Consider the following 18,938-nt stretch of genomic DNA (forward strand, 5'->3'; position numbering starts at 1 on the left):
TGGTGAGAAAATCTTGATAAAGATCCAAACAAAACAAACATCAATCTCTTCTTTGTTTACAAGATTATTACATTCTTGAAAAATTCAGCGAATGCTGAAGTGGTACAACAGATATTTAGTGTTTATATTACACACAAGCACAGGTAATTATAAGCATGAGTTATACCCTACATGAATATCTACTAGGAAGGTTCAGAAAATTTGTAGGATATTGGATATTTTATTATTTATTTTGCATGACTATCCTGCATATTGCAGGGTGTGTCTAGCATCTTGCAATGTCAGCATACCACTTACTGTGAAAACTAAAAGTGCCCACCACCCCCAAATTTGCCCTAGAGTGGGGCAATAAAGCCCCCTTTAAAAATATTTGCATGACTAGAGGGATGAACTCTGGGGCTTATTATAGAGGTTGAGAAGAAGAGGATCCAGCAAAGAAGACTGAGAAGGGGTGTGAGGAGAAGCAAGCCAGACGGAGGTCCTGGAGGCTAAGTTAAGAACATCTTTCAAGGAGGGAATAATCATTAGAATAAAATGATGGTGACTGGTTATATTAAGGACAGAGCCTTGACCAACTTTAAATCTGTAAATGTTACCAAATTTATTTTATTTACTTTAGAGCATAGATTTTTCCTTCCCGTAGTAGTGCTTTAATATGCCTATTGTTTGGCTTCCCTGATTGATAAGTAAACGAAGAGTTTGCATTTAGAGTCCTACAGTTTTACATAAGGAGATTGCAGCAATGGTTCTTCAAATTGCCTTTATGGGAAGATTTTTTTTAAAAATATTTATTTATTTATTTATTTATTTTCCTTATTTTTTTGTCTGCAACACGTCTTATTTGCGACACACGGGATCTATGTTGAGGCATGTGGGATCTTTTTGTTAAGGCACGCGGTCTCTTCGTTGCGGCGCTCGGGCTTCTCTCTAGTTGCAGCGCGCGGGTTTTCTCTCTCTAGTTGTGGCTCGCGGGCTCCAGAGCACGTGAGCTCTGTAGTTTGCGGCACGTGGGCTCTTGTTGAGTCTCACAAGCTCAATAGTTGTGGCGTCTGGGCTTAGTTGCCCTGCAGTATGTGGTGATCTTAGTTTCCCGACCAGGGATCAAACCCTCGGTCCCTGCATTGGAAGGGGGATTCTTTACCACTGGGCTACTAGGGAAGTCCAGGGAAGATTTTTTTTTTTTAATTGTTGGTTACCACTACTTCCAACCGTTTTTAGAAATCCAAACTACTTTCAAAATTGGAAAAAACCAATTTAATTTAATGTGCTTTCTTATGATCTCAACTATTTTTGAATTTTGAAATAAAATATAATTTGTGCATAATGAACAGAATACTGAATGTACTAACTTCTCTTAATTTATATTAAAATTTTATTTACCTTATTGATTTCATATTTATACTATCAGACAAATGCAAAATAAGGGCACTTAAAAGTTTTCTAAGATTTTCTTTTTTGCAGTACGCGGGCCTCTCACTGCCGTGGCCCCTCCCGCTGTGGAGCACAGGCTCTGGACGTGCAGGCCCAGCGGCCATGGCTCACGGGCCCAGCTGCTCCGCGGCATGCGGGATCCTCCCGGACCAGGGCACGAACCCACGTCCCCTGCATCGGCAGGCGAACTCTCAACCACTGTGCCACCTGGGAAGCCCCCACTTTCTTTTTTTAAACTGTTAATTTTATGGCACACTGGTGTTGAAAGATATATATTATAAATGGGTGTTTAAATATAATAGAGAAATATTGATTTTTAAACTTTAAAATATGGTATTGATTTAATTTTCGATCAAGAATTACCACACTAAAACACATTTTTATCACCTTTATACTAATGTGACATTTCAAATGTATTGGAACAAATTAACAAGTACAGTAAAATGATTACTTTGGAAAATTATATACTGGAATAATAACAGGATTTTTCAATCGTGGTGTTTCAAATGAAATGCAGTAATGTTTGGTTGTTTGATAATTTTTGTCTTTTTAATTATAGGTCTCCGTGGAAGAATTAGAACAGAGTATTAGTGTAAAAATAGCTAAAGAAGCTGTAATGAATATAAATAAACCTGAAAGCCTTTTTAAGCCTACCAATGGGTTTCTAGAAACCAAAGTATACTTTGCAGGAATACCTCGGAAAGTGGAGAATGCACTCATTAGACCGGTAAGGATCCAAGCTTATATCGTTCATCATGGATGAATTCCTTCATCTGTAATAGATTTGAAAATGTGTTTTTCTGAGAGTCAAATGAAGTTATTTTGTTGAACATACCAACTGTGAAAACTTGAATTGAACATGGAAAAATAACACTATCAACCCTTGAAATTATATTAAGGAAATAAGAAAATGAATGTAGTGTTTTTGAGCCTATTTAAATTCCCAGCATTACTCATGGAGAAGTAGATTTTCAAAAATTCTCCGAGTATCAGTTCAACGTTAACATTATAATAGTCCATACTCAGCCATTAAACATATAAATACATATATGAGTCCAAAATTACATGATTTTGTAGAAGCCTGTCAAAGACCTTTCTTAGGTCTGTTTTAGGACTAAAATTTGGGAGATAAGGATAGCACATGAAGTGGAATGTTTTAAATAGAAAAATTTTTGGTGGGAATATAACTGCAGCCTGTCATAAATTGAAGTTAGATATAACAGATGATTTTCTGTATGTGGTATTTGACTAACTACCATGGAAAAGGTTTCATGAAGGAGACTAATCAATGACCTTGAAGAGTTTTAAATTTTTCATTTGAAGTCATGGGTCTGCCAATTTTACACTTGCTGATTTAACTTAAATATTGACCATTTTGTATCCATCTTTCAGTTACCTTAGCTTTTAAAAGATTTCTGTGATATGATATAAAACCTGAATTAGTTAACTCATGTCAGAGTGAATATACCTGTCCTTTGAAATTGATAAATCAAGACATTTAAAAAGTAAAATAAATTATTCAAAAAGAATCAACTATTTATGAAATGGCTGCATGTCTTGAATGTGGCTGGTTGCTTTGGTGAGACTGAAGAATGCAAACACTTTTGTTCCTGAAGAGGCTTAGTATCTGACGACAAGACAAACCTAGTTGTAAATGCAGTTAAAGAAAAACAGAAAGCAGCTTAGAACTCAGGGGCACAGCTAGAAGCATATATGGAACTCGAGAGCAGAAGAGTTAGTGCTGGATGATGCAGAAGAGGCAGGTGGGGCTTGAGGTGTTAAAAATCACTAGGATCCCAGTGGAGGTCTCTGATGGCATAAGCTCACTTTTACTGAAAAAGACTGTCCATCTGAAGGACACCTTGAACAAAATTTAGATAAAATTCAAAATATGTTAAGTACTTTAAAATGTCATCAAAGAAAGAATTTTGCCTCTAAATGAAAACTTATATCTTATAATCAATTAAGCCACTTCATTTATGAGTCTGTCTTTTTTAAGTTTAAAATGCTTTCATTGATCTATATTTTAAATTGTTAGATTAACCCTCGTCTAGATGGATGTATTCGAGGCTGGAATTTGATGAATCAAGGAGCTTCAGGAGTAAAGGAGATCATTCAAGAAAAACAAAATAAGCATTGTCTTGTCACTGTGGAGAAGGGTTCCTACTATCCTGGTTCTGGAGTTGCTCAATTTAGCATAGATTATAGTAAGTGATTTCCCATTTTATCTTTCTTTTCTCATTACTGTTTAAATTTATTCATTAACAAACAGCAATAATTCCTTCAGTAAACATTGTTGAGTACTTACTATGTGCCAGATATAGTGTTAGGCTTATTCATACTGTTATATATTTTTAATAGAATTTTTCCAAGTATATTGGGAGAAAAAATGGAGTTGAATATGCTTATGTTGTTATTTAAAGGTTATTGGCACATAATCTGATTAATTTTGGGTAAATTAAATTTACCTGTTTTAAGGTTCACCAGTTTCTCAGTTGTATTGAGTCTACTGATTAATGCATCAAAGGTATTCATCTTTATTTCTAGCATTTCCATTTAATCCTTTCCTAAAATATCAACCTCTTTGTTAAAATTTCCCATCTGTTCATGCGTGTTGTCCATCTTTTCCACCCAAGCCTTCAACTTATTAATCATAATTAAATTCCTTGCCTGACAGTTCCAATATCTGTGTCATATCTAAATCTGGTCATATTGATTGCTTTTTCTCTTGACTGTGGGTCATTTTTCCATGCTTCCTTCTGCATTTAATAATTTTTGTTTAAAGGTGGGTGTCAGATAAAACAGTAGAGACTGAGATAAATAATATTTACATTTGGAGATGAGCACAGCTCTCCTTTTGCTAGACACTTAATGAGGGGACTTGAATCAATCTAGTCAAGAATTGAGCTGCTTCGGTTTTCTTGTTTCCATGACTACCCTTCAAATTCCTTTAATATACCTTGTGCTTAGGGTAGCGGCCAGAGGATTTTTCTTAATAACTGATCCACCCTCAGCTTTAGATATTGCTTTCATTTGCCTCAAGAAAGTGTCTCTCTCTGGTCTTGTTTCACTCCCAGAAGTGCTCTTAGTTGTTACTTGACATTTGCTAGCAATTTAGAGGGGTCTGGGGGTCAGAGGAGCATTCTCTAATGTTCTGGTGCAGATTCAGTCTTAGACAGGTGTTACCATTCCTGTGTCTCAGGGGTGTGGACTTTCCACTATCCCCCCTCCTGCCCACCAGTAAGGGAGATATCTAATGGTTAGGACTCAAGGTGTATTCCTGCTCCTTCCTCAGGGTAAATGATTTTTTGTTGTTGTTTTGTTTTTTGCTATTTTCATTCCCTAATCTGTAGGTGCAATGGGACTTTGATGTGACCTAACAGCAACAAGGTTTTGCTGCCTTTCCCCTAATGCTTTAAGTCTTGCTTAGAGCAGACAAAGAATGATCTGGGTGAGACTTTGTGCCTTTTCTGCAGTTTGCTGTTCCTCTCGCCTTGGGCTTGTACTAGGAAGGAAACTTTCTCTAATCTCTTTCTCTTCTCCCAGTTTTTCTCTTGAGCACCCAGTAAGATCCTTTGAATGGGTATGAATTTCCCATGTGTTTGCGGTTTCCCTGGCTTCTATATTCTCACACCAGCCCCTACTTGGACTTTAGCGTTTTGTTAAGATTTTTACCTACATGCTTTTTACCAAATTGTATAGTGTTTTTTGTCTGCCTTGGGTAAGAGAGTACTCTCCTCCTGTTTCTCCCTCGAAGCATCTGTCTTCCTTTAGGTTTCTAGTCAGTTGTTCTGCAACCTCGGCTCTTGGTGATAGTTCAAGAAAAGTTGTACTTATATAGATAATTGGTCTTTTGTTGTTTTAAGAATGGGAACGAGTACTCTCCGCAGTTTTCTATAGTCTAATAGGAACAGGAACTCTTGCCAAACCGACCCCAGGTTTTTACCTTTACAAATAATACTTCTGGGATATCCTTGGACATTTATCCTTGTACCCTCATGTGATTAATTCTGTAGGAGAGAATCTCAGATTCTCTCCATCAAAGGTTATGCAAAGGTATAATTCCTACTGTTCAATCAGATTCTCTTCCAAAGATGATTTATCAATTTGTACTTTTACCAAGAGAAGAAAGTTTGTGCTTGGGATTTGTTTCTAATTTGAGAGTTGAAAAATTAAATCTTGTAGTTCTAATTATTATCCCAGTTTCTACTGAAGTTGAATATCTCACCATATGTTTATTAGGTATTTGTGTATCTTAATTATTTTATTGGCGTCTCTGTTTTTTTGTGTTTTAGGAGTTCATTATTTGAGCTACTAACAGTTTGTATTATAAATTTAGTGTTGATTTTGATATCTCTGATTTAAGAAAAAAACATATTTTAAATTTTTTATTTTCAGCCTTAAAAAGTATTGCTACAGTTTTAAGAAAGCATCTTACACTAGTGCTTTCTGTTTCCTAACATAAATTAATACATCTTTAACTTTAGCTCTGTTCTGTATATGAAGGTATTTTTTTTAAAAAAAAAGTTTAAATTGAGTTGATGACTGGACATAGGCAAAAATTAGGCCCACAATTTGTTCAAAGGACAAAAAGAAATCTCTGGAAAGAAAATGAAAATAAGAGTTTTATTGCACCTGAAAGAAATTACTTTCATAAGTAATTAGTTATTTCACAGGTAATATGAAAGTGACCTACTTTATAATTAATATTTAATGTTACATTATAATTTCTGTACATTTACATGTTCATTTTAGTTTGAGTTTGTTAATATCTTAGAGTAAATTTACTTACTTCAAAATGATTATATGCATGTTTTTTCTCTTGCGTGGGAATTAAAGGATTATAGTGAAAAATGTTATAGTATTAGATGTGGCTAAATGGAAGAACATCTTGTCAAAGGAAAATTATTTTCTCCATTCACATTCACCTTTTTAAAGCCTCCAAGTAGTATTTGGGCTATTGTTGTACATTACTTTATGTTGAATGACGAAGACTGCATTCAGATTGTAAACTAATATTTTCAGAAATCAAACTATTTTGAAATCATATTAATTCAATAAATATTTGTTAAGGGACTGCTGAGGAAGACAGTGATGATAGAGACATGTAGAGCTTGCCCTCAAGTTGGGTAGACAATTGACCTAGTAATTAAGAGAAAGAATGTTAAGTATTATGATAAGAGAATCACACAAGAGCTCCTATTAGAATTTCAAAGTTAACTATTGACTTCAGAGTATTTCTCTACCACTACACCATCCCACACCCCTATGTATAGAAATCATACTTTGCTTTCCCACTGCTCTAATCTGACCCCTATATGGAAGAGAAGTGGGGCGGGGGGTGGCAGCTATACCCAAATTTTCCCTCAGAAATAGTACAGTAAATGTGTTGAACTTTCTTCTAATGTGTACTTTAAAATACAACCACTCTGAGATTTGACCATGGGAGAATATATAAGACAGAAGGAAGAGCTATTAAAGAGCAAATGGAAAAAATCGTAGTAATCCTGAACACCACAATCCAGAATTCTGTTGTAGGAAGAAGAACAAAAGGATGAGGCTCCATCTGTGTTTCTTGCCTGCCTTGAAAACTGTTTTTCTTTTGCTCTGTTGTGCCTTGGTTATATAGATCATTGAAAAAGAGGACTAAAATCTTTAGTATCACACAAAGATGGCTTTGAGTATTGATAAGATTATACTTAATTCCTTCTGGTGCACCTTAGGAGGACATTGATCCTGCTTCTGTTTCATTGTTTAAACAGAGAATGTATCCAATCCTGAGGCTTGGCAAGTAAACGTGTCCTTGAATATTCGCCCATCGTCGGGCACCGGTGTTATGTTGGCCTTGGTTTCCAGTAACACAGTGCCCTTTGCCTTGTCCTTGGTGGACTCCGCCACTGAAGAGCTTCAGGTAACTTTAAACCTTTATGATCCTTGGTTTGTAATTTTTTTTTAATCCGTAAAATGGATAAAATTGCAGTATTTACCTCAAAGTGCTATTTTGAAAATTAAATAACTTATATAAGCTATTTGGCACAGCCTCTAGCACATCATTAAAGATTCAATAAATATTCATCATTGTTACTTTTTTTGCTGGCTTATTTCCAAGGTTTGAACCAAGAAGTAAAGGGATGGGAGGGGGGAATGGAAAAGCCTATTGCATCTATAGCTTCGATTAGGCAGACTCACACAAAGGTTGCTTGGAGTCTTCTCTGAGTACCCAGAGATCTGCCCTTATTCAGAATCTTTGAAGTATCATGGGAATTTGTATGTATTAACAAAATAGAAGTGAGTCTGACTGCAATCCACTCTGAAATGTTCAGTGCCTAATTATAATGTTTTGTGTTTTCTGGCACTCTTAATCTTTTCTCCCATAAGTAAATTAGGAAAGACTACAGAAAACTAAAACCAGTCTATTTAGCTTCCTGCTGGCAACTCTGCCTTGAAATTAGGAGAAAGCACAGGAAAAACCTCTTGGATAAAAGAAAACATGAGAGTTATCAGATCTGTATTATTCAACTTCTATTAGAGGCTAATAGTTCTGTCCTTGTGTCATCCACAGTGGGGGGATTCCAAGTTACAGCAAGCAGCTTTCGTTTGTGCCGCGGTTGGCTTGGATGCTCTCTGTGGCTTTTAGAAAGAGACATATAATTGAATAATGCCTGTAGTGATCAAAAGGGATGCTATTTGCCACTTAAAGGATGGATGGGGGCAGTTTCTGATGGTTAACTGTAAGCAACCTAAAAAGATCCTGCTGAGCTTTTGTCTCCAGTGACCACAGGAGCTTGCTACATTTGGGTTTCAGCTTTTCTTTTTGCTTGTTTTGTTCTTTAAGCAAAATGGAAATCCTGCCTTCAACACTACATTCACATGGTAGAGGAGGTTAACAAGTGCCATGTCTTTGATATTTATTTTATCTTTTCTGTGTTTGTCTTCATGGCCACAGCCCCCCCTTTTTTTTGGTGTGTCAGATTGCCTTCTTATGATCTGTGAACAACGTTTCATAACATTATTCCACATAATATTGATCATTCTGGAACATTTTCTCAGCTGACTTTTCCTGAGTTCAGGATATGCATGTGTATAACACAGTAACAGATTTCCTCAGCTAAGCTGTATTTGGGAAGTATAGGCTTCATTTAGCATTGGTATCTTGGATTCCTAAGTAAACACTTCAGACTATCTTTCTACCATCTGGGAAGCATCATAACAACCGTCTCCCTCATTTTGATTTTATTTTTTCTCTCTTTTTATATTTCCTCTACACGCCGGGAAGCTAGATGTATAGATGACTCTCAACAAGTTGAGTAATTTAGTGTATCAGCAGTTTGAAAAGTTCAGAAAAAAAAAAAAAATATATATATATATATAGAGAGAGAGAGAACCTTCTGGTAAATACTGTGTAACTTACTGCTGGCAATCCTGGTTTTTCTTTCTCAGAGACTTCATAAAATTTGTCCCAAGTCTACAGGATTTCTTGTGTGGCACAAATAAACCTTTCAGTCTTGCTGGCATGTGCTTACTAAAGCACTTCAAAATTTCCAAGACTTTTCCCCAACAAAGAATGATTCAACTCCTTCCTTTCTATATGTAGGTTTTGAAATTAGGAAGGCTCATAAACAGAAATGTATTGCTTAAGACACTACTTTGGTTCCCATTGTTAGTGAGACAATGCTCTTAGTTTATTGAATTTTCGGAACCTGCTATACATGTACATCTTAGCTAAACCTGGAGTTTTTAAAACTAATGTGTATTTTAAAATTATGATTACGATAATAGTAGTTTTTTCATTTAAATAAATTTGAAAGCTCTATCATACTTTTCCCCACCTCATTGAAATTCTGTTTTTGAATTTCACAAACTAAAGTCTCTCTTAAGCAGCATTAACGTTAGTACTTGTTATATTGAGTCTTTGCTCTGTTCTTCAGGATATCCTGGTATCTGTTGAAAATATGGTAATAGCTCGGATAGAGGCCCTAAGTCTGTGCTCTAATCAACAATCCCTTCTGGAAATCAGAGTCAACAGAAACAATTTGGAGCTGTTGACTCAAAATAGAAAAGACAGCTTCCACTCTGAAGACTTTCAAAGACAATTTGCCATCTTGAACAAAGCAATGAAAGAAACAGTGGCCACTTACTTGGGTGGCCTTCCAGGTATCTTCTTACTTTTTCTTCAGTTTTAAAAAGTATATTTTTAATGAAATTGATAGTATTTTAAATATGTAATTGTAGTAAAACAGCATCTATCTGTCTATCTATCTATCTATATATATATACAGCATATGTAGTTAGAGTAAAGGGGCATCAGAAGGGAAGAGAAAATTCCAGTATCCATTATTCTTTTTCTGGGGGTTTGCATGAACATTTTATTGGTACATTTTTATTTAATTTATTTAATGGTAAACTGAAACTAACCAAGCTTTGCTGCATTTGACTATCCTAGCCAGAAATGATTTATTATTTCATTTTATCCTCACAGTTATCTTCTGAGTTTAATATTTATTCTTCAATTCAACCATCAGTCACCCAATATTATTAAGAACCTATGTCTCAGGCAGTAGGGACACAGCAATAAACAAATGGATATGATCTCTCCTCTTAAGACCTTTACAATCTAGCGGCAGAGGTACATATTAAACAAGTGATTAGGAAAATATAAAAAAAAGATTTCATAACTTCTATGAAAGAAAAGTAGGGGTTACTATTAGAGCCTGAAAATGAGGCTTGATCTGGTTATGGGGGCCAGGAACAAGCTCTCTGAAGAAGGCAATAAGATACAAATCTGATATTTGAAGGATTAAATGAAGTTAACCAGGTGATGAGGGTGGAGACTGGAACTAGTATGCAGGTAAAAGTGTCCATGGCAAAATGGAAAGGGGTTGACATGCTTGAGGAATACATAGAAGACCAGTATGGTGAGAGCACATTGGGCAAGGAGGATGGTACTGCAAGCGGAGGCTGTGAAATGGGTGGGTGGGTGGGAGGTTTGTAGACCTGGTTCATGGTCATGCATCTTATTATTAGAGCCTTGAGAATCATTAACAAGTTTTAGACAAGGAAGTGGTCTATCAATAATGAAGTTTAAAAGAATTTCCCTGCATAATGGATGGAGATGGACAGGTGGGAGACAAAAGTGGATGAGATGAGTTGGGGGCTACTGAAGTAGTTCAGATGGAGAAGCAGTAATAATAACAGTAGTGACAACGATACAGCCATCGTTCATATTTAGTGCATAATAAACAGTCTGGGCATTGTTCAGAGTGCTTCAATTGTATCAACCCATTTGATATTTAAAGTAGTCCTGTGAGGTAGGTACTATTGTTATCTCCATTTTGCAGATGAGGAAGCTGGGGAGGCTGCTGGACTAGGGTGATGGCAGTGGAGATACTATACAATGAATAGATTGGAGATGTATGTGAGAAACAAAGTTAATAGAAATTAATGATTGAAAGAAGCTCTTAGGTATTTGGCATGAGCAGTTGCATGGGTGAAGATTCCATTTACCAAGATGGGGAAAACTGGAGGAAAAATAGTTAATATTGGAAAACATAAAATTGCCATCAACACTTTTCTTTAAATGACAAAAAAATTGAGGCAGAAAGTTTTTTAGAAGCATTTTCAAATACCATTTGCATGCTATTCTCATGGGGAGAATTCTGAGTTTGATGTCTAGACTTCTAGTAACCTTCATTAAGTTACTTTAACTGCTCAGTGTGTTCATTTCCCATATATGGAAATTTTATCTGGGTTTTGGGGGAATAGAAGTAAATAGGCTGTAGGAAAATTCCTTGGCGGTCCAGTGGTTAGGATTCGGTGCTTTCGTTGCCATGGCCCGGGTTCAGTCCCTGGTCGGAGAACTGAAATCCTGCCAGCCATGCGGCGCGGCCAAGATATACAAAAAGAAAAAAGAAGTAAATAGGCTGCAAAAGTTATAAATCAATGGATTGATAGATCCATGGATAGATATAGATACATAGTTACATTAACGTGATTAATTATTAGGAAGTAAAATTACAGTTCAAATGAATGAATTCTGCATTGAAATCCACCTACTACCTTATTCACAAATTAGTTGAATGCAATTTTAGGAAATCAAACAAACAATGAAAGAGTTCAAAAGAAGTGAAAATATCAGAATTTCAGTGGTTCCAGGACTTTGGCAACAGCACTGAGAACTGACTTTAGGCAAGATGTGTTTAGAAAAAGAGTGAGGAAAAATTGAGGAGAACTGGAAATTGAGACATTGAGAGTGTGAACTATGGGATGGGTAAATTGATTGTTATGCAAAATAGATGTGTTAAATTGCATGTTATGAATTGAAAATCAGGGGAAATAGATGATTCTGAGGATATTTATAACAGTGGTATAACCTATGATAGTCAGCCAGACTTGAAAGGTTTTCTTAAAAAATGCTATGAGCCCATAGAAAAGTATGGACTTATTCACTACATTGGCAAGTTAGAAGTGGGACATTTGAAGTATATATATTTTTTGCATAAGACACTGAGGAGGAAGAATAAGGGCTGAAGAATATCCATTGGGATTAAAATTTATGGAGATGAGATGCCAAAAAAAGAGGAAGCAAATAGAGAGATGGATGTTTTGAAGATGAACCACAGTTCTTAGGAATCCAAGGGTGTCGCCTAAGTATTAAGTTTGATAAGGAGAGTAAAGTGTAGAAAGGCCTAGAGGCCCTATTTACTGAAGTATTATTAAAACTGTTATTTTTCAGAACACCAAACATTACATAAAAGTGAATTCCCTATCACGACCTGCTATCGTATGCTCAGCAAGACACTATTTCGTTGGAAAATATAGAATTCCAGCAAAAATAAAAGAGATATATTTATTGTGGCATTTAAAAAAGATTTCCATGTAACTATAATTTTGAGTTGAAAAAATGACTTAATAATGCTTAAACTATTGCTCAGATTTAAAGAGGAAATAACAAAGTAGAACATCACAAGGAAGAATACGCTATTTTCTACTCTTTTTAAAGTATGTTTCTTTACCTAAGGTTTGGCTGGAACTGTTTACGCAATCAGAGGAACTCATGCTATGCTGAATTCAGTGCCAAGCACAATACCTTATATACACAGGAGTCACTTAATATGAATTTATTGAACAGAATTACATTATTAACTTTTCCTTTAGGATTAGATTTTGGTTGGAAATGGGCAGTCTGAATAATTCCTCTAACTATAAGCAAGTAAGATGCTAATCCTGGGCTAATATTTTAATATTCTGTTTTTACAGATGTTCCATTCAGTGCCACACCAGTGAATGCCTTTTATAATGGCTGTATGGAAGTGAACATTAATGGTGTACAGTTGGATCTGGATGAAGCCATTTCTAAACATAATGATATTAGAGCTCACTCGTGTCCATCAGTTTGGAAAAAGACAAAGAATACTTAAGGCATCTTTTCTCTGCTGATAATATCTTTTTCCAGTGTGTAATTATACTTATGTTTCAATAATAGCTGAAGGGTTTTACCTGTGATGTGCAGACCTTGATTATTTTGTGGTACTTTAACCTGGAATTTTAAAAAGGTCCTTTTTCAAGAAAACAAGATTCTCTTGTGATAAAAATTGCATTAAAAAAATTCTTCTGTTCTGTCTAGAGATTAAATAATGAAACCTATAAAAATTTTTAATTTGAATTTTTTGCTACAAATGACATTTCTTCATTTTTACGTTTGTAAAATTTAATTTTATCATCATGAACTAGTGTTTAAATATCTTTTTTTGTGTGTGGGGGGGAAGGCAAGGAAGTTAAACCTTTGTTGGAATCCAAACAAAAGTACACATGACTAAATACCACTGTTACCAGTCCCTCCCAAGTCGGTCCCCAATAAAGGACCTTCTGCCTGGTGTAGCTTGAACCAATAGAAGGAGACTGAGTTGGGTTCAGAAGCAAAGGAAAGCTTTGTTCTCTGATGAGAGAATGGAAAGGTGGGAGCTCCCGCTCTAGAGCACATGCAGCACACTCTCTCCCGACAGGCCGTGGGCGGGGCTGCTTTACAAGGATCTCAGCAGGAGGGGGTGGGATTCTCCCCGGGCTGGCACAGCTGTGCTGCTCACGCTCCAGATCGCAGTGCCTGGCGCGGCATCTCTGCACATGGCCCGCCGCCGCCATCTTGAACTGAGGGTCCTGCTCAGCGCTTCTGCACATGGGTCCCCAAACTAAGGTGTTGGCACGGTTGTTTCTTAGGAGGAACTCTGGTCTGAAGGGCAGGTGTGAGGCCTCAGCATGCGGCCCCCTGTGAACAAGTGAAACTTGACTTGAGCACAAAGGAAAAGAAAAAGGTTAGACTTTATTTTATTACCAAGAAATTGTTAATGGGCTTTGCTGGTGACACTATTGATCAGAGCAGATACTTTTTTGTTTTCGTTTTTTCCTCATGAAGGCAGAAGAGACATTGGCCTATTAAGTATGAATCAAGTGGAAGCCCTTAAAGCTTTATTCCAAAACAGTCCCTCAGGGGAACCAGTTAAGACTTCATCTTTCTTTCACCTGGTTTCACATTTGAACCAGTAGCTTTACTGAATTAGAAAATAAGTGGGACAAATTTTCATGAGAGCAACACATGAATCTTACTGTTTAGTAATTGGATTTTATGAGGATGAGATTCTAGATTGTGTTAGAATGCGTGTAGAAACCTGGGATGGGTACTTTCCTTAAATTTGGTTGTGTGGGTCACACAAGCTATAGATTAGAAAAGGCAGAACCTAAGGATGGAAAGAATGAATGAGAGAATGAGTAATGTGGACGTTCATAGTTTTTCCTGAATCAAACTTCAGTTGCCAGAGTTAGTTCCTAGAATGTGATTGTTGAAGAACAAAAGGAACTATGAAAACTAGAACAGATTTTAATGAGAGGATAACCACAGAGGGACACAGTTAATATTGTGTCTTTGTAATATCATATCTTTAAAGTAAGGAGGTAAGATTGCTAGGTACTTGCTGGTAATGCATTTCAGGTGGAAGTTTTATCCCTCTCAAACCTTCCATTCACATTAGGTATGTAGCAGATGCTTCACTGACAGTTTTAGAAAATAAACCTTTTTCCACTATAGATATTTTACATCATGTAAAACATAATTAATTGCTGATATTTTTAAAACTTATATAAATAATATCTCTTTTCTGTCGCGTCTTTGAACAGAACATAAAATTACAAAAATATACATGCAACTCTTCATGCAAAACAGTAGTTTTTTAGGAAAGACAAAGTTCAAATATTTGATTAATAGTTATGGTTGAGTTGTAGACTGATGCTCAGAAAGAGAAGAAAAGCAAAAGTAACATGTATTGAGTGTTTGACATGTGCCAGAAATTGTGCTAGATAATCTTTTTTTTTTTTTTTTTTTTGCGGTACGCGGGTCTCTCACTGTTGTGGCCTCTCCCGCTGCGGAGCACAGGCTCCGGACGCGCAGGCTCAGCGGCCATGGCTCACGGGCCCAGCTGCTCCGCGGCCTGTGGGATCTTCCCGGACCGGGGCACGAACCCGTGTCCCCTGCATCGGCAGACGGACTCTCAACCACTGCGTCACCAGGGAAGCCCTAGATAATCTTATTGGATGTAGCTTCTCTCCTGATAACCATCATGGACTGTGGTTGATGAATTTCAGCAAGCAACTATTGATAATTACAGTGGTGTAAAAAAGCAAGGAAGTAGTAAAACTGAAAGTAAATGAAAAATTTAAAAAAGGAAGAAAGAGAAAAATGAATTTTCTTTGGGGAGGAGTTCTCTGATTCTCATTTAATTATGCCCAGATACAAGGATAGCTATGGAGATCAATTTCACATTTCCCATGAAAAACAGAGACTTTCCAACATGGAGTGATCTTCATAGAGGCTCCAGAGACTCATTTATAAACTATATCTATCTTGAGATGCACTTACATATGACTTAGAAAGAGAAGGGGTCTAGATCTTTGATCTTGATCTTTGCCAAGATATACCGATTCCTACTTTTAAAGAGTAGTAGAGAACAGTGGTTTCATGAAGGCCAAACAGGATATTTGGTGCTATTTAAGCTTTGTGTCATGAAAAAAATCTAAGTGACAGGGTCATTGCAGACTTCCCCTAGACCTTACCATTTGCAGAGATGGGTTACATATTAGTGAAAATAATGGTTAATTTGTGAGAACAGAGTTATTCACCTCATTCTCCTGTTGGAAATCGTACTTGCAGTCTCAGTCACCATATGTGAGTCTTACAGAGTATTTCCAATTTTCTTTTCATTCTGGAACTGGTATTATTGCTGGAGAGAAGACTTTTTTTGTATGTCTGTTTAATAATTGCCTTTATTTCTTTTGGAAATCCCTTAGGCCTTTAATCTCTATGGTCAGTATAGAAGAAGACTGTGATATTTAAAATAATTTCACTTCAGATGTCTTGATATTGCTATTAATAACATGAGCTTGGGAGAAGACAGGGACTCTGGAACCTCTAGGGACAAGTGTGATAAATTTCTAATTCGTCCAGCAACAAATATTCATCGAGCACCTACTCTGTGCATGTGGAGTCAAAGGTAGTAAAATGTCTGATGAGCTAAGTTCAACTGAATAGGAAGTGATAATACTCAATTAGGCCCATGGTAGACCTCAAACTCCTGTTCCTTGGAGTTACAAAGCTGGTCCTTTTTAGGTCATCCTCAGAAATTGAAGCAATAAAACTTAATCATTGCTCCTATATAGGAGTAGTTTGTTTTTTACAAATGAGACTGAATTGACAGTAATCTTGCACATGAGTTACTTGCTATACCAGGCTTCAAGATTTAACAGAGAACTTTTATTTGAAAATTGGATCTTCTCCTGTAGAAGAGGCATTGGTCAGAGGTTCGTCCAGTGATGTGCTTGGGTCCAGTCCCAGCCCATGGCTATCTTGTGTTCATGTTTACAAAGTGTGAAGGTGAGGGGCAGTTACATGGGAGGCACTCTATGAGGCTTTCTGGTACATATTAATATAAACAATGCAAGGCCAGATTACCAAAGCAGATTGAACCAAGATATGTGAAGCTAAGAGGGTCAGAAATAGAGGGGAACTGAGCTTAGAGAGGTTTGAAACAAGTAGCAGAGCACTGAGGCTGTGAGGTGTTTCCTGAGCCACAGTCAAACACTTCTGCAGTGCTCTGGACCTGCCATGGTTTAGCAATTGGCTTGTGGATAAGAACAGCAACCAGTGGACTTACAGACTCATTGTTTGCTAACCTACTTCCCACAAGAAGCCCTCTCCAAAAATAACCCTAATTCTATGAGAGAAATAATATGATAAAATTTGCAGTTTACTAGTGAGACATTCTCTTTCTTGTTCGAGTTTCAAATGGTGGAATCTGAAATCTCATTCTGTAACTAGTCTCCAGATGGAAAAACCACTTGCTTAACTCTGATGTTTCTCTAAATTGGTTTGAAGAGAAGGAAGATTGGGACAATATCTAGCTGACATAAGAAGGATCTAACATTATTATCTGGAGTTCACAAATAATAAATATAAAATAATAATATTTATATAAATAATAAATATAAATGTAATAAATATAAAAATGTAATTAAACAAAGCATATTGAACACTGGGACTGAGGCTGGAGCCTTCAGAGATGAGTATCTTCATGAGCCAACTTGGCATGTACAAGGTAGCCACAGAAATTAAGAGCTGGGTATAGAAATAGCACAGTCTTAGACTTCTTTGTATATGTAGCAAGTTGTCAGGGTAATATTCAAACCCAGGATGTCTGGCTCAAGAGTCCACAGTCAAATTCAAAACTTTATAGTGCACCTGTATTCTTACTAGTTATCCAATCATTTAGTAAATGTTATATTGTTGGTGTGAACAAATTCTGTCTCCAGCTCTACATACAACCTGGTGTCTCATTGAGTATTAGCTGACAATATTATCAACTTAATGGTTTTGAGACAAATGTGTATTATTTAATTCAATTAAGCAAATGCTGATAATGATTCTGAAAACTTACATGCAGTGGGCCCTCTGTATCTGTAGGTTCTGCATAGGCAGATTCAATCGGCCAAGGATGGAAAATATTCAGGAAAAAATAATTCCAGAAAGCTCCAAAAAGCAAAACTTGAATTTGCCACACTTTGGCAACTATTTACATAGTATTTACATTGTATTAGGTACTACAAGTACTCTAGAGGTTATTTAAAGTATACAGGAAGGTGTGCATAGGTTATATGCAAATATGAAACCATTTTATATAAGAGACTTGAGCATCCTTGGATTTTGGTATCCTTGGGGAGCTTCTAGAGCCAGTCTTCCTTGGATACCAAGGAACTACTATAATTAGAACTCTGGGCTAGATACTGTCCTAGGAAAACAATGGAGAAAGTGCCCTACTCCTGTTGTCAATATATTCACAGTCTAGGGGATAGCAGACAAATGGAGAAGTAATTCAGATATGGACCCAGGTTTGGCCAGAGCTTCAACAAACAAGCATTTGCAGGGGGTTATGGGGAGGAAGAAATGAATTTCAAATGGAAATCTAATAAGGTGCTATTTTGAATTAGGCCCAATAAGATAGATATGAATTTCCATTAGTTTCTCTGCTTCCACGTCCTGTTCTCCACAATGTTTTCAGATGATCTGTCACACAGAGATCTTATGTCACTATAATCCTCAAAACCTCTTTTGTTTCCTTACCAGTCATTGCTTGAAGTACATATATTTAATCCTAGATTTCAAGGGCTTTCATCTTTAAACCAGTGGATCTCAACCCAAATGCTTATTAGATTCACTGGCCCCATCCCAGACAACTAAATCTGATGATTCCCCTGGTTAGCCAGAGTAACAAGCCACAGATCCAGGCTCCGAGTACCTCTCTAACCTCATGCACCCTTCTCCCCATTCTTTTGTCACCTGTGTGCGTGTGAATGTGTACACACACACACACGCGTGCAAGCACGTGCACACAAACAGAAAGCAAAAAAATGAGTTTGAAATAGGGACAGGAGGAAAGGATAGAGAGGAATAGGGGTATGTATGTGTGTATGTGCACAAAGCCAGTAGGAGAGAAAAAGACAATGAAGAAAAGAGAAAATGAGAGAAGGTAAGGATACAAAAACAGAGTCAGTGAAACATTTGGTAAGATACAAAATAAAGAATAAAGGAGAGGAAAGAGAGGAAGCAAAGAATACAAAAAGATGCTGGGTGAAGAAGGTAAGGTAGAGATAGAGAAAAAAATACAAAAAGAAGTATCTACTTTTCTGTAGACACTTAAATAAAAGTAGGCAGTGACAAGTTGAGATCTACAAAGAGATTAAAGAGAGACAGAGATAATGAAGTAGCAATAGAAATTTGAAAGAAAAAGGTGAAAGAAGAAAAGGTGAGAAGAACGAACGGAGAGAGGAAAGAGAAACAGAGAAGAAAAGACCAGGTTAAATACAGAAAGAGAAAAAAATTAGGTTGAGCAAAGGAAGATGAGCCAAGCATCCAGAAAGGAGAGACAGAAAGAAAGAACAAATTACAAAGGGAATGAAAGAGGGAAGGA

General features: G+C 36.6%; 1 protein-coding gene across 1 annotated transcript in view; it reads left to right on the top strand.

The window, feature by feature from the left end:
• The window catches only part of PROS1 (protein S), a 55,570-nt gene extending 42,477 nt beyond the window's left edge, over positions 1-13,093 (top strand). The window contains exons 11-15 of the mRNA XM_004313302.4: positions 1,991-2,158; positions 3,470-3,638; positions 7,194-7,342; positions 9,360-9,585; positions 12,688-13,093. Coding sequence (XP_004313350.1) covers positions 1,991-2,158; positions 3,470-3,638; positions 7,194-7,342; positions 9,360-9,585; positions 12,688-12,848 — 873 coding nt within the window. The 3' untranslated portion in view covers positions 12,849-13,093. The remainder of the gene's footprint in view (positions 1-1,990; positions 2,159-3,469; positions 3,639-7,193; positions 7,343-9,359; positions 9,586-12,687) is intronic.
• The last annotated feature ends 5,845 nt before the right edge of the window (positions 13,094-18,938 follow it).

The sequence above is a fragment of the Tursiops truncatus genome, chromosome 4, assembly GCF_011762595.2.
Source record: "Tursiops truncatus isolate mTurTru1 chromosome 4, mTurTru1.mat.Y, whole genome shotgun sequence".
Lineage (NCBI taxonomy): Eukaryota > Metazoa > Chordata > Mammalia > Artiodactyla > Delphinidae > Tursiops > Tursiops truncatus.